The 20547-nt window shown below is 44.4% G+C and overlaps 1 protein-coding gene across 4 annotated transcripts in view; it reads left to right on the forward strand.

Annotated features, from left to right (window-relative positions):
• The window catches only part of PLXNB1 (plexin B1), a 77946-nt gene that overhangs the window by 20005 nt on the left and 37394 nt on the right, over positions 1 to 20547 (forward strand). For 2 of the 4 annotated variants that reach the window (XR_011154629.1, XM_069027623.1), the window contains exons 2-3: positions 1735 to 2006; positions 18317 to 19460. Coding sequence is in view for 3 of the 4 variants with exons in the window: in XM_069027623.1 (XP_068883724.1) it covers positions 18327 to 19460 (1134 nt within the window). In the remaining variant the exon portion in view is untranslated. The remainder of the gene's footprint in view (positions 1 to 1734; positions 2007 to 18316; positions 19461 to 20547) is intronic. The other 2 variants (XM_069027624.1, XM_069027625.1) reach the window with 2 other exon arrangements.

A 20547-nucleotide genomic window follows, 5' to 3' on the forward strand; every position in this document is an offset into this window, starting at 1 on the left:
TAAGGGAGCGGAATCTTTCCTTCCCGATGCTCACTCTGCCTTCTCCTCCTGCATCACTTTGAGATGCTGAGTTGAGGTTGTTTGAAGCCCTGAGGAGCAGAAAAGGGCAGGTGAAAGTCTGAGGGGCTGGATAAGGGAGTTAGTGGGTGCTCAGAGCACAGCCTGTGGCTACCTGCAAGCCTGAATCCCACTCTTTCTCCATCAACAGTGCAGGGGTCTGGGAGAGCAAAAGAGCTCTGCCACATCCCAGTTTGCTGTGGAGCTGAGTGTATCTGTGTGAGGTACTAATCCCGGCCAGCACGAATCTCCCACCAGAGGGAGAAGGGAGTTTGCATACCTGTTCAGCCCCTAGAAAGACTGTAAAGTCGCCTCTGAGGTTTAAAGTGTGCAGTCCCTATTCTCAACAGCTTCTGAATTCAAGGCAAGGTGAACTGATGTGAGCAAATGGGAGCCAGTAGCAGCATAAAGGAGAGATGAACCGTGGGCTTGGAGTGCAGTTACACAGTTTGATTCTGCTAGGCTGTGTTTGTGCTGTATAGACCAGGTTATGCCAAACACCCAGCAAAGGTGTGGTTAGAGACTGGATTTTTGCTTGTGCATTGGGTGTCTGGCCATGCATCTGTCCCAGATCTTCTTTGCAAAGAGTGAAGTACTGTGATCCTCCCACTTGCTGTGCTGGCTCCTGTGGCAGGAGGATCTGGAGGGGAGAGAGTTTGGGAAGCAGTATTGCCTGTGTGAGCAGAGGCTTTGTGTAGCCTGGATGAGCACCCAGATACAGACCTGAGTGATAAAACAACAGTGTGCAAATGTTCTGCAAATACCAGATTCATGGTGGATCTTGTTGATTGTTAAATGCCAAAATCCCGATAAAGACTGGTAGGCAGGAGCCCTTGTTCTTCTCTTTTCTGCACCCAGCCACCTAATGGATGCCGAGCTCTGCTGTCGAGTGTTCTGCTCCTTGCTCTGTGCATTTATTCACCCAGCACTGGGGAATGTGGCTGGAGTGGGAGCTGGGGTCCCAGGCTGATCTGAGCCCTGTGCAACGCGGACCTGCAGTGGATGCACAAAGACAAACTCACTGGCTGCGAGGTAGCTTGGGACCCAGGTGCAGCGAAGGCACCAGCGAGAGCTGGCTCCCCTGCAGGGACAGGGGGTGTGTTCTCATTGTGCCTGTTCTGGTTTGCTCCTGTGTATCCTCTTCTCATTATTCTTGCCTTGAGCTGTCTCAGGCCCGAAGGCAAAGTGCTGCAGAAAGCTCTGTGGGCTTTCCCTTGAGAGATGTGGGGTCCGTGGAGAGTGGCTGTTCAAGGGAAGCACTGCAGTGGGCTGAATTGAGGCTGTTTCAGGCTGCACGGCTCTGAGCTAATCTCTCAGAGGCAGAGACATTACTCACCAATCAGGAATGTGTCTGTATTTTTCCTAATGAGAACAAAACATTTTATCCCTGTTCATTAGCAGAGAGTTAGCGTGTGCAGTTGCTATGCCAACAGACTCCTCTTCTCCACAGACACACTGGGGGTGTCCTCCATGCCATGCCATGGTTAGAAGGGTGAACAGGAAGGCTGGTTCTGGCAAGAAAAAGATCCCATTGTTTTCCCAGGGCTGCCTGGACTTCGTGCAGCTGGCCAGACCATGCCTTCTCGGGGGAAGGGAACCACAGCGGGAGTCAAGTGCAACAGATTTAATTTATTGGTAAAATAGTCTTTGCATTTCATGCTCTGTTGTTTTTTCCAGCTTGAGGCACACTCTTCAATAAGAGAAATGAAGGTGTCTCAACGTTCCCAAGAGTCCAGATGGTAAGCAAAATGTGCCAGGAGCCAGCACTGGGATGCCCATGGACTGCTGCAGCCTGCTGGGCTCCTCCGTGTTCCTGATCATCTCCGTGTGTGTGGCCACTGTCATGCTGAGCAGCCTCTGGATGCTGCTTCGTGATGAACCCACCTGACCAACTGTACCACCTGTGATTAGTTGAACGAGTTCTCCAGGCACGTGGTCTGCTGGAAACAGTGAGTGGCTGTATGTGGGAGTGTTCACTTGTTCTCTTTGCAAAGGGAACATTCTCTTTATGCAGGGAAATCCTGTGAAGGATGAAGGACATCTCTTCAACAGCAGCTCTGTTCTGTAGAGTTCTGCTGTAAGCAGATGTATTTACTCCAGAGGTTGCCTATTTGCTTGTCATTTTTGTCTTTGTCACCCCAAGTTTCTTGAGAGAGTGATTGGGAATTATGGGTTGCAGTGCTACCAAAGTCAGGCCACTGTACACCTTTTTACAAGAATCTTCTTGGCACCTCTGGTGCTGCACTTGAAATACAAAAACTGCCTTTTAAACTTTGAATTTTCTGCAGAAGGGAATTAGTTTAACCTACAGACAGAAACAAACTAAAAAAACCCAAAACAAAAACGTGAGTTTCTGATGGTGATCTATAAGTAGAAATAGGTCAGTGAGTGTTGCCAAATCCGAAGACAGACTCCTGGAGCAGGAGTGACATTCATCTCTGTCTGTCAATCACCGTGGAATGTGATGAGCTGCTTTGTGCTGGCTGAGCTTTGTGGTGTTGACAGCTATAGACCCTTGAAGAAATGTCTCCCTGAAACTGAATTCTTTCAGGCTGCTTCCTGTTAAACAGGATAGTTACAACTCTGCTGTCAGTTTGCCTGGTGAAGCACTCTGTAGGTGAATACATGGAATTTGAATATGGGAATTTGAATATCAAATGTAGGGTGATACACCAGAAATCCCAGACTGAATGAGTTGCTGGAGATCTGCAAATCTGCATGAACTTCTGGCTGAGAAGTGAAACCCTGGAACCTGGGTACTAGGAACTGATGTGGATGAGTCACTGACTTTTGCACTGGAGAGATGAGTATCGTGTTAAAGCACTGAGAGTACAGGAGCCCTTCATCAGAAGGATGTCTGCTTGTTAGATTTGCGGCTCTAACAGCAGGAGGAATCAGCAGAAATAAAAACAATGAACAAAACCAGACAGCAACCCCCAGCCCAGACCTCTCTGGGTGTGCAGCCTGTGTGGTTTCAGTTTGGTAGTAGAGCTGGATTGAACTCTTAGATAATAAAGAGCAAGTTTTCAGAAAACCTCTTCCAATCTGGAGCATCCAAGAATAAATCCTGAATACATATAACAAATGTGCAAAGATTGGTGAGCTGAGGTTGCCTCAGCTTTGCATTGCTCTGGGTGGTTCCATTAAAACCACTAAATCAAAGCTGTTTGAAATAAGGAATGAGTAAGTACTTGAGATGACTTGAATTCAGGCCAGTCTCTTCTGGATCCATGCTTTCAGGGTACATAAAAAATACAAGATCATAAGGAGGCCAGAGGACTGTGTGTTGTATTCTTTTAGATATTGAGCTGATTCTGTCCAGATCCTGTTGAAAAAGTGCTCCAGCAGAAGTGCACTAGAGGACATGCTTTTTTGTACCTTTAAGTGTGAAAGATCATGTCTGAACAAACTAACTTCTGAAATGTGAGTTACGGTTATTGTCTGAGTCGCGCTCGATTTCATTCCTGTGCAGCCGGAGTAGCAACTTGATGTTACCTAGGAGAGTGTTACTTGTTCCCTCCTCTTTCCTCCCCTCCCTTTTAAGCAGTTCAGGGACTGATTTTCTGCCCTATTTTCTGTGCACCACCACTTTTTAAGAGTAAAGATGAACATACAACTGCAGTGCTGTGTGCAAGGCAAGAATTCTTCAGAAGAAACATTCACCATTGCCTCTGAAAACACCTCAGGTGCTTACAGAACCTTGGGAAAAGGGTTTTTTGTTTTTATCAGGACCAGTTATGGGCTATTTGTAGGGTGAGGTGTTCCTTCTAACCCTTAGAGTATGGTTCAAAACCCTAAATTGTGGGGTAGGTTTATATTTTTAAGAAGCTGTTAGCACTGAGTATTGTAACTCTAGGTGGTATCTTGTTCTGTTGGGTTTTAATGGCCTTCCTTCTCTTTTTTAATTCCAGCTATACTTCTACATATCTTCTGCATCTTTAAAAAATGCTTATTTGACTCTTAATAGTAAAACTGGCAAAGGACAGAAGAAAGCCAGGAAATTTATTTCAGCCTGACAGGAAAGTTTAGGTTGCTTAGTCAGCTAAGTATGTATTATTAACAAAGTTCTATATCTCATAAAGAATGTGGGAAGCAATTAGGATTACTGCATTTGTGGAAGAAATCACTCAGGATTTGCAGGGAGTCATGATACAAACAGTCTCCAAACCCAAATATTCTTATATGACTCTGCAGGAGAACAAGGTCTGGTAACAATATTGTTCTGTGTAGCGTCAGGAAATCTCTAAATACTGTGCCTATACTTGAGGTGAAAGCTTCTGGATTGAAATGTTCATAAGAACATATGACAGAATTAAGTTCTGGCACACAATCTTGTGAGGGATCTACCTTTCATCGGGGCAGGCTAATTCAAACATAAGATAATTTGTATTTTCAAAGAACTAACAGGGAGAAGAAGGTTTTTTAAAAATACACCCTATTCTGGAGGAAGAAGGGTGCAGCTGAATACTGTGGCTTGAAAGTAAACTTGCTTTTAAACAAACTCAGTTTAAGGAGTTAGGCTGAATATTTTAACACAGAACCGATGGGCAATTCACTACAGAAGTGAGGAATCCCTGCTGTATTTGATAACCATCACACTAATTCTTGCAGCTCTTATGGAAGTTGAGTTTTCTACAGCTTTAGGGAAACTACTGCCATCTTAATAGAGGTATCTTCTTAGAGTTTTTAGAAATGGAAGAGCAGCAACAGTGAACAGAGGTGAGCATTACCTACCATACAAAGAGCAACAGAATAAGTTAGGATTCTTCCACCTGAAAAACAATAAATGACAGTTATCTTCAATTCCTGAATTGCATGGAAAGTTTAGAGAGGGAACAACTTTTTTTTTTCTTTTTCCATTACAAGTATGAATAGGTATTGCATGGAGACAGCATGTAGTAAGATTAAAACCAAATAACAACTTAGTCCTTGATGTGTGTAGTTAACCTGGGACACTTCTTGTCACAGGATGTTGTGAATGCCAAACATCTGTGTGTATGTGAGGACATGGGGCAGGTCCATAGAAGAAGGAGCCATTGAAGGTTACTAAATGCATAGAAACCACCCTTCTCCCAATAAGTCCCTGAGCTGCTCATTTTTGAAGCCTGGGAGAGTATTCAGGGAGGTAAAGTGCTACTATGTGCTTGCTTCAGTCTTTTGTTTCAGGCCCGAGCCAGACAAGTGCAGCCTGGTTTGTCAGCATGGGGTGGGAGGGAGGGATGTAATAAAACTGGTTAAAAAAAGAGACTGGCACATCTTGTGTTCTAGGTTGGTTCTGTGCTGCTTGTGATGTGCAGCATTGCCTCTTGCTTGCTGAAGGCACTGCCTTGGGCTGCTGGAGTCTGCAGGCTGTTGACTTGAATTTGAAGAGAGGCGGAGAGTGTATTTCTAGAAACTACACGGGTAGGAAGGGTGGTATGAAGATGAATATTGTAAGCAGAGAAGCTGACTTTCCCCTTTTCTCTGTGGCAAATGCTGTTCCTGCTATTATGGGATGGTAAATTTTACTGAGATACAGAGACAGCTTTATTGCTGATAGCCTACATCTTATTTGTGTTAATTTCCCTCCTTTGAAAGGGTGTTTCTTGCTTCATAATGGACTCTAACTTAATTTGAGCTAAAATGGATGATAAGACGATGCATGGACAGTAAAACCTCTGTTCCAAAGCCTTTTCAAGCTAAAAATGTCATGGCCTACGTGAGGTTCATATTCTTCAGAAGTACTCAAAACACTGGTCCTATTTTAGGTCCTGTCTAAACATTTAAAAATAACTCAAAAACAGGGCTCACTTCTAGATGCTTCACCCTTGAAAGTCTGCTCTTGCACTTGGTTTTAGATGCTTACCCAAATATGCAGAGGGCACAGTACAGAACAGCCCTAGTTGTTCCTTTGAACTTCTAATTTCAGAAGGAGGAGAACAATGTCAGGCTATCTGTTGTTTTGTCTCTAGAGACATGGTCTCTGCTGTTAGGCAGTATCCTTTTGAGTTTTGGGTTTTGTTTTGGTTTTTTTTTTACTTTTTGTTGACTAACTTTGCTGCTGTGGTCCCTGGGGAGCAGCTATGCAAAGCTGACCGGTAGCAGAGCTGTGGTGATGTGTATTCTTGGAGGCAGGCTGGTATGACTGAAAAGTGAGTTGGTGTATTTTGGGAAACTATAGCTCCTCTCCAAGGATACAGTCTTGTGTGCGTATCGTGTTCTGCAGTGAAAGTTACTCCATGGAGTGGCTGAGGAGTTGCGTGCTCAGATTACAGCTGGGGTATACAGACAGGCCTGGGGCTGAGGGAGAATCCAGGTGGAGTATGGACAGGATTAGGACAAGGATCACCATGGGGAAGACTGGCACCAGGTGGAGGGAACTGAAGTTCCTTTCCTGTTAATTGCTGCCCCATTATCTTGATTTAGTCAACTCTTTGATGCAGGAAGAAGTTTCTATCCCAAACTCTAACTCTCATCATTGCCGAGTAGCAATGGGCTCAGTTGTTACCCCATTTACAGAGTATCTTTCCTAGTCTGTTCTAAATTTCTCAATTATTGTTTTCCTCAGTAGCTTGGCTCAAGCAGTGATTCTCTCTCAGCTTGTTACTGTGCATGCTGGACCTGTCTGCCATTCTCCAGATAGTCTGTCCAGATTAGATTTGGTTTGAACCCATCTTTAGCCGGTATGATCTTTTCTATTCCTAGCTGATCCATGATTTTAACTAGTGTATTTCCCACTAAGCCCTGAGAAGATTTAAACTAAAACTTTTTTATGAGGCTAAATTTGTGTCAGCCCCACCATGGCCTCCTGGGTTGACATTAAGTGGCTGATTGCTCAGTTTGATCCATGTATAAGTCTGAAAAGTGCTGTCTGAGCCACGCTTTTGTGGGGTTTTGATTAGTTATCTGTGCGTGGCAGAGTCAACAGTTTCCTCTCCCAGAGGAAGGGACAGTCCCTTCCATGTGTATGGAGTACACAGTTTAAAATGACAGAGAAAGGGTGCCTGGAACTGGGCAGTCTGCAAACAGAACTGTGCTGACCACAGGCTATGGTTTATCCTTCCAGCACAGATGTGCATACTTTTCCCTTGTTTCCTTACCAATCTCTCTGTTCTGTCTAGCTGTTCCTTCTAGCCGAGGAGCAGCCACTCAGCTGTAGAACTCAGTGCTATTCCTAACAAACTACTGTCAATCTGGTTTTCCTGTCTCCTGGGCACTTTTTTGCCCAGGGGTGACCCTGGCAAGGCAGCATGCTCTTGAAATGCTGACAGTCAGCCAGTTATACTGGCTGAAATTCCTGCTCATAGCAGTTTGCATTTCAGATTGGCACTGCAGACCTGTTTAGTGCATCTCTGCGGCCCTAGGGTGAAGGTCTGGGCTTCCCTCAAAGGGGAAGGGATGAGCCAGTCAGTCCTGCTCAGCCAGTGGCTGTCAGACTGTGCAGGTGGGAGGGTAGCAAACCAGATGAAGAGCAGTCTCAACCAAAAAGCCTTTAAAATTCATGGCTCTCATGAGCAGGTAGCTGGTTCTGCACCTTTGTGCCTCTAGGACAGCACCAAAGAACCTTTCTCAGCCCTGAACCAGAAGCTCAAATATTTTGCCAGAAAAAGTTAGTATCTCCTTAATCTGACTGAACAGAAACTCATGTTTGTAAAGCCACTTGAAAATTTCTTGTTATAAAATTGCCTTGTTACAAAATCCGCTGTTCTGGATAAGACATGGCTAGATGTCTGCATGTTAACAAAGTAACTGGAGAACTCTTGCTCCACATGGTTTATTTCTCCAAGTACCAAATCTTGCAGGGTCCCTGCTTCTGCTTCCTTTGCCACTTAGTTTTCCTGTTGCTTATTTTCACTCCTCCAGGCTGTGGACCTGCTGTGGTATGAAGGGAGAGCACTGCCTGATGGCCTGTGCACAGCAGTAGTTCTCTCACCCCTCCCTATATGCAGTCTGGTGCTCTGAATTTTGTCCTTGAAACAAGAACTTCCAAGTGTGGACTGTGTCTGGCATGGGGGGCTGTGACTGTACAGTAGAATAAGGCTGCGTGGCTGCTGCCAGCCTGTGACTCCTCAACCATGTGTACCTTGAATGCATGGTTGGTTCCTGGGCCACCATTCCATGCTGGACTCCGTTTGAAAGCAGTGGATATCCAGCCTGCATGGGACAGTCCTTGTTCAGAGCGGTTGAGACTGGTGTGAAGTTGATCCTGGCTCCCAGGTCTGCGCCCAATCTGTTCAGGCTTCTGCAGTAGTGCAGTAGGAGCTGTTGTGTCTCAGATGTGTTATGTAGGTGTGAAGCTTCCCAAGCTTGGGAAGGTCCCCAGGCTTTTTGAACAGCATGGTGTTGTTATCTGTTACTGGCTTTATGAAAGCCTTGGCATTGGCTTCCTGAGGTGGAAGAAAATGTCTGGTCACCTCAGTTTGGATCATTATCTAACAGACCTGTGTAACCTAATTGCCAGACTATTGAGCCTAGCAGTTCAGAGCTGATGACTGAGAACCTTCCAGGCTGAGGCACTAATTCATGGAAGATTAATTGATCAAAGAGACATTTCTGATAATGCTTTAGCATAACTTGAGTAATACGGGGTAGAATACACCTCATCTTGGTTTGAAGGCAAACCACAAGCAGATTGTGGTAGTGATGTGGAGTTCTGTTTATTCTGCTGTCTCTTCTGGGTGGGAGGGGATAGATACTACTCATGTGGCTGCATTACATTAAATGTATTTGCATGTTACTGCCTGTATTCATGGCTATAGCCAGAACTGCTGACACTCTTGGACTGAGGGGGTAAGACTGTCAAACTGCTGTCAGGCTGTATGGTTCTCCAGAAGATTAGTGGGGAGGGCAGAAAAGTAAATTTTATTTGAAATGAAGGAAAATGCCGAGAATAATTCCCTCCTGTCCACCCAGGGCATATTAGTTCTTTATAGATCTATTGTGGTACTAAATCTGAGACTTAAGGGGGGTCAAGGAAATTTCTTTAACAGAGCACCGTGCACTGCTCAGTGTCTGCAGAGCAAAAGGATTTATTCAAGGCAGACTACAGTGTGTAACACTTCTCATTTGCATCTTGACAACTGGATGGTGGAGCTCGGGATGTGGTCTGTGGTCTGTACCTCTGCTGGCATGAACTCTTTCTGTGGTCGGCCTCTGTTCTCCCTTCCCCTGTGCAATCTTGCAGGGCTGATAGCACAGAGACCATGGGGTTTCCTCTTGGAATGGGAGTATAGGACTGGTGCTTTTTCACAGGAGTTTCATAGGATGTTTGAAGCTTCTCTTCTCTCTTGCTGGGTTACTCCAAGGCCAGGTTGGATGCAGAAGAACTTGCCTTGGGGGTGTGGCCTTTGCCTCTGGTACGTGAGAGCTTGGTTAGGGGTCACAGTCCTGTCCTCTGGGAAGCATGTGCTGGTTGCAGAGATCTCCTCTCTCCCTTCTGCAGGGCATCCTGCCAAGGAAAATAGACTCTAAGGCAGAAGCAATTACATTGAGATAGTGTGCTGTCCTGGCTGTTTCTGGATGAAGCAGCTGGGCATTTCTGCTTTAGACAAATTGGTATAAAACAGCTATGGCAGAGCAGGATTCTGGCCTTTGTAGCCTGTTGAGCCAAAGCTTGAGAACAGGAGGATCCTGGCTGAGGCTGGGAGAGGTGCCCCTAATGACAGGGAGGGCAGTGTGGTTGGGAAGGTGTGCCTTGTTTGAGGTGGAGGCCAGTAAAATATGAATCACATGTGTTTGAAGTAGTGATGAAATCCCAGATGAAGGTTTTCTGTAATACCTGGCCAAACAGTCTGGTGTGCTCCAGCTTTCCTTTCTCCCTGGTTAGAACGGATGGTCCTGACCTACTTTAGCAGTCGCGCTTCTGCTGAGCGCTGCCCAAGGCTTGGCCATTCTGATGCCACACACGGATCTGCTGTGTTCACTCTGAGTGAGGAGTTTCCATCAAACACTTGGCAGACAGGGAAGAGCTGTTCCCGAAAGAGGGACTGTGGGTGCACTAAACTGGGATCTGCCACTCCTGTGCTCTGTGGCTCTGGCCCTGGGTTCGCTTTCCCATGGTGTGCAATAACTTTTGTGTTGTGCTGTCAGGGTTCAGTTAGATGGTATCTAAATGTTAACATGGGAGATACTGCCTTTAGAAACAGCCAGGGAGGTTAGGCTTCCAGCCTTCTAAATATGTTATTAAGCAGGGCTGAAGTTACATTCTTAATATTTAAAAATAAATGAAGTCTATAAATGTACTGTAAAATAGAAGTTTAAATAGAACATCATCCTGGGGCAAATTGCAAAGCTTTGTGTAGCTCAGTGTCCTGCCTTTGACAAGATCCAGAAGCAGATGCTTAATGAGGACTGTAAGAAACAGGGCATGTATAATGTGGTGGGTTTGTTTTAGTTTTTTTTCATTCTTCCCCCCTTCCATTTGCCTCCCAGCTTACGACCATCATCAGTTTAGTGCCCTGCTTGGCCAGGAGTTGTATCTCATCATCTGATCTTGACTATATCTATTCTCCGTTAATTTATATAATCCCTCTTCTACTTGTTTATGTTTCTGGTCTCCATGACATCCTACAGCAGTGAGATCTACAACTTAATTATGCATTTTAAATGTTATTTGAAATATTCTACATCCAGTGACAATATCCCTGAGCTGACTTAGGAAAGTTGTCTGTAACTTTGGTGAGTGCTCTGTTGTTTCTGCATTGTAAAATATGGTGGTATAATCATGTAACTCCATCGATAACTCCATGTTTTTCATCTTGACACCGTCGTGTTTCAGACCTTTTGACTTTTCCAAATCTTCCCCCTGGTTGTTTCTTTGTCCATCCAAAGTCCTACTCTGCTTGATCTCTCCTTATATGGAAGCTACTCCATGCTTTTGGTCATCTGTTGTCCCTTTTGTCATTGTCTCCTTTTTCAAATGTGGGAGTCAGAACTGCCTTCAGCATTCGACAGCATAATGGGGATACGTGCTTTCTTTCCTAATTACTCCAAAGGCTGTATTTACCTTTTTGCTTGATACTTAATACTGAACTGACCTATGAAGTTTTCAAAGTTTTTCTAAGTGATAACAGCTAGTTTTGATCCTGTTGAGTTTATGTACTTAGAATATTTTTTGTTGGTTTTGGTATTTATTGACATCTAAGATATTGTGTAGTTACTTTAAAGTGCGTGAGTTCTCTTACTTTTTACAGTCTTCTCTGACTTTGATAGTGATTACTAATTTTTTAATAATAACATTTGCCACTTCTAGACATACTTCTCTTCTTAGATCTTATGTGAACATACTGAACAGTGCAGATTGCAGAATCAATTCTTGGCAGGTCTCACTGATAACCCTAATCTGACAGGGAAACACTTGATTGCCTGTCTTTTAACTACTTATTAAATCATGATAGGGACTGTGACTTTAATTCCACAATTGCTGAACATTTTTTTCAAGAGCCTTAGTTGACAGTTCTTTTAAAATCAGTTTAGTTAATATTAACCAGATTAAAAACTGTCTCTTGGATCTCAGTTAAACAGAAATGGGAAATCTACGCTTGGAATTTCCTGGGTGCTGCAGGGGTTTCTCTCTGCTCCAAATATTCATCTATCTTTTGGGCAACAATTGTCTTCTTGAACTCATACAATGCAAGTTGTTTTTATGTGGAGTGATGGGCTTAGGTTTATGTAGATTAGCCTAAAATCAGAGAATTTGCTCAGCAGAGCCAATTGGATGGGTAACTTCAGTGAGCTCTGCTTTCCTAGCAAGGTTTTACTACTGCTGTAAACCTATCTAGGCTCTTTGGATATACTCTAAGAGAATGGGATATTTGTTTCCTAACTAGTTCTTTTTTTCCTAATTGAAAGAATATTTAAGTCACTGATGGTATTTGTCCACATGCAGACATAACGTGATATGGCAGCTAGGAGATCAAGGGATTCTTGGGTGGGTAAATGGAGGACTGGTGGATTCAAACTGGGGAAAATAACATTTGTTTCCGAGTGCAGTGTTAGAAAGCCAGAGGAGTGGCCTGTCCAGATCAGGTCTGTCAAAAGGGAATGCTTATCCAGGTCAGGTAGCTAAAAAAGTAGGGTGTTGACAAATTGGGATGAGCTCAGAGAGCTACTAGAAAAATTAAGTATTTCTGGCTGAAGAAGCTCAGACCGCTTAATGTATCCATTTGAAGGATTACACGTAGCTACAATCTGTGGTTTGGGAAAGCTCAAAGCTGGCAGGATATGTAAGGGAAGGATTGCATTATGCTTGTCTGTCCTTCGTCTACTTCTTAGGCATCTATTATTGTCCGCTGCTGCAGCTAGGGCTTCTGTGTAGGTGGACCTCTGTCAGAGTTAGAATAGCTGTCTTTATCTTCTTGTCCAAGGAGGATTAAGAAGGAGGATTAGTTTTCAAACTGTTCATACAAAAAGTGACTAGAAGCTTCTTTGACTTGGAAGATCTTGTGACAAGCAAAGCTAGACAATATGACAAGGCATTTTACTTGGGGTAAAGAACCCTCAGACATCAGCTTGTTGGGTTAAGGTGGTAGTTTCTGTAACTTAGGAGCCCTAAGAAAAAATCCTGAGATCACTAGGAGACTTTAGTCAGGAGCTCATGGGCTAGAAGGGATGGTTAGTGGTGTTCTGTGGTTTGATTACACAGAAAATTGGAGCAGATCTTAAAGGAGTTTAATCCTCAAATGTGTAACACTGGCAGAATGTTATCCTTTAGTTGTGTTAAGATGCTGAGAAACTAACAGCTGGCTTGATTTCCCCTTTTAAAAATGCACATGCAACATGGTCTTGAGTTCACATTGAGTTAGTATTTGGGAGGATGGTGAAGTGGAAAAGTCAACTCTCGATTTGCAATGACAGAGTATATATGAGGAAAGCTTCTTCAACAGTAAGCATCTTGTGGTTATTTTGTATTCCTTGTAAATGTTTGTGTAGTTGGTCTTGGTTTGTAAAAAGTTCACTATTTAACATTGTATTAATCATTAACACTTCATTAACCAGTTGTACTAGAAGCTTAGTGTTTATAACACATTTTCATCAGTGCAAGGGTAAAGTTTGGTTGTGCTAGAGCTGTTCAGAAGAAATACCTATCTACTACCATCAGTTGATTCCAGTATGGCTGAAATTAATATTTAGGTGGCCCCAGAGATGCAGAAGCACTTTCTGCAGTTTTTCCAAAGAGCAATGCACGAGCGTTATTGAAGTATCACAAAGCTGACAATATTTTGTGCAACATTCTTTGAGTATAACTTCAACCCCCATCCAGAAAAGTACCTTGTAATGTTCAGCAATAACTATCAAGGGTTTAGAAAACATACTTTTCCCAAGTATTTATCTAAGAATGCTGTTAATTCTGTAGTACAGAATTTCTGCCACATTCCCTTGCCATTTCATATTTGATATTTTGTCTTTAAGGGTTTGGAGTTTTTTTTTTAAGTTATTTTGACCTCAGCTTTGGTGTTATTCACATCTGGTATAACAGAGCTCCCTTGTCTGTGCCAGTCCTGCTCTGACAGGGTGGCTTGGACTTGGGATTCTCCTTGGGGTCAATTTTGCTTGGAAAACAGAGATTTGTGTTCATCTCTGCTGGAGCTGCTTGCTGCAAGTGTTCTTAAACAACGGAGCAGGGAGCTGGCCTGGTAGTAGTAAATAAGACTCAAAAAAGATTTATTTATTTAATGGGAATGCCATCTTTCACAGCAGAAAACAGCAAGTCTCTGTTGAGCATATGAAGCTTAGAAGAGGAGTATAATTCAGGGCTTTTGTGCAGAAAACATAGCAGTGGTCGTCTTCCTGCTGCTGGGCCATTTGAATGTGCTGGAGCACAAGGGTCGTCGTGCAGCTGGAAGAATGGTGCTTTTAGTTTTTAAATCTTTTAGTGCTCACACTGTGGGTTGGCTCTGCAAATGATACAGTGGAAATTGCAGGTGCAAATTTCAGAGGGCCTTATTTTTTTTCAAGGCTAATTCTGCTGGGTTTGGTGGTGAGTATGAAATCTAGCCTAGAAGTTGGAACATTAACTGACCTCTCCATGTTTGGAGGATAGAATGTGATATTAGGGAAATAATCTGTGAGGATTGGAATAATCTCTATGTGTTGATACGCTGCTAAAATGTGCCCAAATGAGTTCTGCATTTGTTTCTTTAATAAATAAGTAAAATTTCTCAGAGGGATACATGAGGTCAGAGAGGTAAAAATAGTTCTACAGAAAACACGGTCTGTCTTCAAATTTTAAGTAACAAAATAGTGCCATTGCTTTAATGTTACTGGTTGTTGTTATGTGGCTGTGATATAAATATTCTGTGGCAGAATTGACTAATCCTCTAGCCCTTCTGTTGTGATCCAGATTAAATAAATGAAACTCAGCAGTATCATTTGGATATTAATATTTTACAGTGAGTTAGGGGCAATGTCCAGAGTATTGTCTGGTATTTAATGGGAATTCATCAAAAAAATGGAATATTTAAAAAGAATCTTTAAACCTTGGCAATTGCATTCAGAATTAATTAAAGGCTACACACTTTTAGTGCAATCTGTCTGCAACAGCTGTGTTATACACTAGCAGTGAGCACAGGAAGCAGAACGGTTCAGTAAATCCATAAAGAGCTCTGTAGTGTAGCCTGTCATGAAACCATCAGATTTAAATGTAGGTTATCCTCCTCCTTCCTGTCCTCCTGGAGAGGTTGTGATGGGCTTAACTGAAAGGCAAGCATAAAAAAAAAGCAGTGATGCCTGTGCTTGAGAAACAACTTGGAAAATGGAATCAAAAGACGCTGCTGGCTTTTTTTTCTCTCTATTTTCATGTAGGGTGCAAATGCTTCTAGCTACTGATAGCTACACAGTCCTGCTCATTTCTAATGTATGTTTGCTCACCTAGCAATAAATGCAAGTTCATTTGCTAATGGGTCTTTAGCAAAGAGCAACAAAGAGCACTATATTCAGTGTTTATCCATTGTGCAGGGTGATTAGAACCAGCAGAACATGCTGTACCACCGTCTTGTTTTGTTTTCTCTGTTCTCACAGAGTCATGAGGACCAGACAGTAGTTTCTTATCTGGACCACGTTTAAGGACTAGCTCTTAATAAAGTGACTTCCAGGGGGATATTGGTGACTGAAAGAAGAGTAGCTATATGTCAGAGCCTTGACCACAGTGAGATCTGATTACAGTATGGTGGAATGAAGGACTAGTTGATTTTCCAACCTCTTTCCAGTACAAGTCCTCCAACAGGTAAAATGCTTTCAGTGAAACATTTGGGGTCGGTTCAAATACAGATCAATGAGCTTGTAACAAGATCCATGTTGCTGGAGTAGTGTCATGTGCTGGGCTTTGAGTTGAAGTGCTGGTTAGTTCTGCCCTGGCAGTTGCCAGCGGGGCTCTGTGGGGGACAGAGCAGAGTCATGCAGCTTGTAGGCACAACCTCTAGCCAGAAAGCCACTGTTTCAGAATCCGTAAATCCTGGAGACACATGCCGATTTTACTGTGTAAGTGCTGGCAGAGGAAGGTTGCATTAGCTCAAAAGAAGATTACAGATTCCTCAGAGTGGTGTAGTGTAATGATGTCTTGTGATTCTCAGCTGCTTCCAGATCAAAGATTCTCTTCACCATGTCATTGTGGCTGTTCACAATATAATCAAACTCCTGCTGTTGGATGGCCATCAGCCTATTGTTTTGTTTGCAGGCATTTTAAGCTTTGAAACAGAGGAGACTCCAGACAGTTGCACAAGCCATCGTGACATCTGCATGATGGCTGTGCAGAGGTATAGAGACAGTTGTGTGGCTAAGGAGTTCCTTAAATCAAGTTCTCTCCTATAGAAATGGTGAAAATGCATTAAAAATAACTCACATGTTGGAGGTGGAGCAAGATCTTTTCTGCTGATGTAAACCTGAGGGGATAGGATCAAGTTAAATCTCCTTCCTTCAGTTTGTATCTACTTGCTGGCTTTTCCCACGTAACATCTCCCACATGATGAGGGTTTCTCTCTGGTACCACAACAGACTCACTCACCATCCTGGAAAAGAGACTCCTAGGATAGTTCAGGGCTGTTTGCCAGTCTGGGTGAAGCAGAGTGTGTTCATAGCTCTGAAGCAGAAAGCACTAAGTGTCCATTATCAGGGCAAACAAAAGCCCCAGTGTGCACGTAGCCCAAACACGGCGCTGGTCCGGTGTGAATCAGCAGCTCTGTGCTCTGAGGGAAAGCTGCCAGTCCAGAGCCAGCATTCCTGCACCCGGGTATATCCTGACAGTGCTGCCTACTTACCTACAAGAACCGTGTGAAGTGGAGCTTTTCCAGAGCTTCACAAAGCCTATATTTAATAAAGTGTTGTTTTTATAATACCTTCCATCCGCTGGATTTCACAAGTAAACTAATCCTCTCAACTGGTCTTTTGGTAGAGCAAAGATGCCGGTTTTACTGACAAAGGAGCCAGAAAGCAGACTTCTGTGGGGGTTTTTTTCAATAACAGGGGAGTAGAAGATGGATCTAGAGTCTTCACAGCTACTGTTCTCAGCATTGCTACTGTGTTTTCTGCACATTGTGTGCTGGTTGTTGTATAGAATGAGTGTAAGACACAGTTTGGGGGTTGAGAAGTTTGTGGCCTAAATTGGTTAAGTCCTGCAGTAAATGCTGGTGTAGTTTACTCTTGAAATGCTGCAGATCTTTTTCTACTGCTGTGCTTTAAGCACTTCTGAGCTAAAAGCTCAGAAGTTTACCAGGAAGATCCAAGAGGGCTGATGCCTAGGAAGGAAGTGATGACAGTTTTCTTAACTTTAACTACAAAATTAATATCACCCCTGAGGAGCTGAGTTGCCAAAATGAGCACAGCAGATTACAGGCCAGTTCTGGAGGAGATACTGTACTCATCAGCTCTGTGGAGCCTCTGACCCAGTCTGGCAGCTGTGTAGCTCTATGCAGCTTTGATACCCTGTCTGCAAGAGGGAGGGAGGGGAGGAAGGAAACAGATTCACAGCTGCATCACCACCTACTTCTCAATTTAAATGAGGTGGTACTCATAGTAAATTATTGAGTACTTGCAGCTGCTCCTTTCTCTATGGGGAAAGCATTAATCTAAATGTTGCAGGTACTTATTACCACATTTCTACCAGGCTATGTAGTTCTCCATGTTGTCCAGAGCAGTTGTTCCCATCCATGGGACAGCTTGGGTGAATCACAGTAGATTTCAAAAAGAGTTGGTCCAAATATCCTCTAGAGAGGAGCTGAACAGATCTGATGGTTCCCTGGCTCAGTCCAACATCCATCCCACCTGGACTTGCTTGCACTTTGAGACATGGGACAGGGAAGAAATGGAGCATTGTCCACAAAAAAGGCATGTTTAAATCACCTTTCCCAGTACTGGGAGGAGTGCTGTGGAGAAATGAGTGAGAGACTTATAGAGTTAGAGACTTATAGCCCAGAGAGTGCAGTAACAGGTGAGCAGGTAAAGGTGGTTTCCCCCTCACCTGGACATGCTGTGTAACTTCCCAAGGAGATGGGGGCCCACAGGATCTGGCTTGGCAGGACTGGGGGCAGACTGGTGGCCCCAGGGGGTAGGCTGGGAGCTGATGTGACTGGTACTCCAGAGGCCTCATCCTGGCACCCAGGTTCTGCTTGGATGGGTGATGCTCAGTGGCAGAGATGGTATGGGAAGGTTTCCTTTGAAGCACAAGTGGAACAGCCTTAGACCCACAAGAGGCTGTTCATAGCCATAAGTGGTAACAAAGAGAGGGTTTAATTATGATATCTAGATCAAATACAGAGTGAAGGGCTTATAAGTTTGCTCCAAGTTGGATCTCAGCTACGGTTTATTTAAACAATGGTCCTGCAGGTTGTGTTTGTCTTGGACAGTAGTTTATTTTACTATGGTGTTGCTCATTAACACTGTATGCAATGTGCTGGTTCCTAGGGAAGTTTGGTCCTGTCCTGGAGAACTTCTAATACAGCATCATAGCTCAGTTGTGCAGGAGTCAAGTTAAATGTGGATTTTTCTGACATTGCAAGAGTAGTGATCAGCTTCAGTGTTGCATTACTTGCAGTATTGCAGCTTCTCCTGAGGATTCTGTGCCTGTCATCTTGGTGTGGAGAGGACTGAGTTAAATCTCTGATACTCCTGCAGGCCTCTTGCTGTGGGTGTTCCTGCTAATGCCGTGTGCTGGCTCTTCATATTTAGCTCTGTTTTCTATGGTTATTCTTGGGGGTTTTTGCCCACCTCTCATAATGAGAGTGCTATTGAAGGATTTTGAGTGCTAATCTTTACTCCTGGAGTTACAACCGCCTTTCCTCTCTTGCAGAGTGTTTACCATGCCTCTGGGAGCGTTCTTCCTTCCTGTTCTCTGTTTCTTGGGAGCATCAATTCCACGGGGACTGCAGTATGTCACATTCTCACACAATGCTACGAAATTCCTCCATCTGTCCATGGACTTGGAATCTGGGACCATTTACTTGGGGGCCACCAACTTTCTCTTTCAGCTGACATCTGACCTGCTGTTGGAGAACATGGTTCAGACTGGACCACTTCTGGACAGTAAGGATTGCCTTCCCCCGGTCTCAAAGCTGGAGTGCCCTCAGGCACACCACACTGACAATCACAACAAGCTGCTGCTGGTGAACACTGTGCAGAAGGAGCTCATCGTGTGTGGCAGCGTCCACCAGGGAATCTGTGAGAAGAGGAGCCTGACGTCCATTGACCACGTCCTCTTCCGGCCAGAGAGCCCTGGTGACACTCAGTACGTTGCTGCCAATGATCCCAATATCACCACTGTGGGACTCATCGCCTACTCAAAGGATGAGGTGCCCTTGCTGTTTGTGGGACGAGGGTACACTAGCCGAGGAGTGGGAGGAGGGATTCCTCCCATCACAACTCGGAATCTCAGGGCCCATGGAGGGAATGTTCAAGCAACAGACTCTCACTCCATTTTCTCCTATGAAGAAACAGCAAAACTGGCTGTGGGCCGGCTGTCAGAGTACAACCACCATTTCATTAAATCCTTCACTTACCGCTCCAGTGTCTATTTCCTCTTCTACCGGCGGGACCTCAAATCCCAGTCGCGTGAGTACAAGACCTACATCTCGCGCATCTGCCTGGATGACTCCCACTATTATTCGTATGTGGAGTTACCTCTGCTCTGTCAGGGCAAAGCCAACACATACAGCCTCCTGCAAGCAGCCTATGTCACCCGACCAGGAAAGGAACTGGCCCAGGGGCAGCTGGACACCGAGGGGGAAGTGCTGTTTGCAGCCTTCTCTGCCTGGCAGGCTTCTTCTGGGAAACTGAGCGAGGAGTCTGCGCTCTGTGTCTACTCAATGGAAGAGGTAGATCGCCTGACCAACTGGACTAGGGATGTTTGCTACATGAGAGATGGGAAGTCAGAAGAAGGGACAGAAGTGGCATATATTGAATATGATGTCAGTTCCAACTGTGTCCAGCTGCCAGCGGTAAGTGGCTTTGCACTTTTGAGCAGTCTGCAGCGTGTTCTTGTGTTGCTCTGTGTTCCTGAAGTTATCCTACTTACACAGATGGATGTTGAAATCTGAGTTAAAGGCCTTGGGGCTCAGTCTGGTGTGTCCCACATGGGCAGGATTCCTTGCAGAGGGAGAGGAACTGTGTGTGGCAGTGGGAAGAGCATCTGGTGTGATCTCGCCCTGAGGCCTATCTTGTGGCAATGCAAGGCAAGGGCATTGAAGCTGCAGTTCAAGTCTGTCTTTATCTGTGTCGTCTGGTCTGCACTGCAGGGAAGGAGAGGAGCATGTGTACATGCACTTGTGTGTTGGGAAGGGAATTTAAGGGGTGTACTGGGTCCCTGTTGCTTATGGTGAGGTGCACCTCACAACAGCTTCCTGCAAGGGCACTCAGGAACAAAAAGGAACATTAGCAAAACCAAGTGTCAACAAAGAGCTGTCCAAAACCCTCCTGGATGTGTTCCTGTGTAACAGGTTTTAAGTGACCCTGCCTTGGCAGAGGGGTTTGGACTAGATGATCTCCAGAGGTCTCTTCCAACCTTAATAATTCTGTAATTCAGTGAAAATCCCAATTTCCTGTAGGCTGCTTTAGTCCTACAGAATTTTGGGCCCAAGAAGGACCTTTTCCTGAGCTGGCTCTTTTTCTCCAGAGCTGTAAGAGGTGTTAATCCTTTTAAGTTCAGTGACAAAGGCATGATGGGATGTTGCAGGATGAAAATGTGACTTAAAGCGGCTGTGACCCTGAATTCTCACCGTCTGGCAGTGATACAAGCACAGGGCAGCAGCGCTCTCCTGGATGCAGTGTCCTGGAATGAGGCTCTGTGACTATGAGAAGCCTGTTGGCACGAAGGATATTTCAGGTCCTTAGCAGAGCAGCATGTTATCTTGTGTCTTTCCTCTCCAGAACAGGCTGTCCAGATAATTGCCTCTTCTCAGCCTGGTGCTGCAGAGAGCAAAGTGGTACCACATAGCTTTAGAAGTTTCTGGGGTTGGGTGTGTGGTTCAAAGCCAGTCTTAAAATTATGGTTTTCCTTTCAGTAGCTAAAGCTGAGTGTAGAGTACT

Source organism: Aphelocoma coerulescens, chromosome 12, assembly GCF_041296385.1.
Source record: "Aphelocoma coerulescens isolate FSJ_1873_10779 chromosome 12, UR_Acoe_1.0, whole genome shotgun sequence".
NCBI classification, from domain to species: domain Eukaryota; kingdom Metazoa; phylum Chordata; class Aves; order Passeriformes; family Corvidae; genus Aphelocoma; species Aphelocoma coerulescens.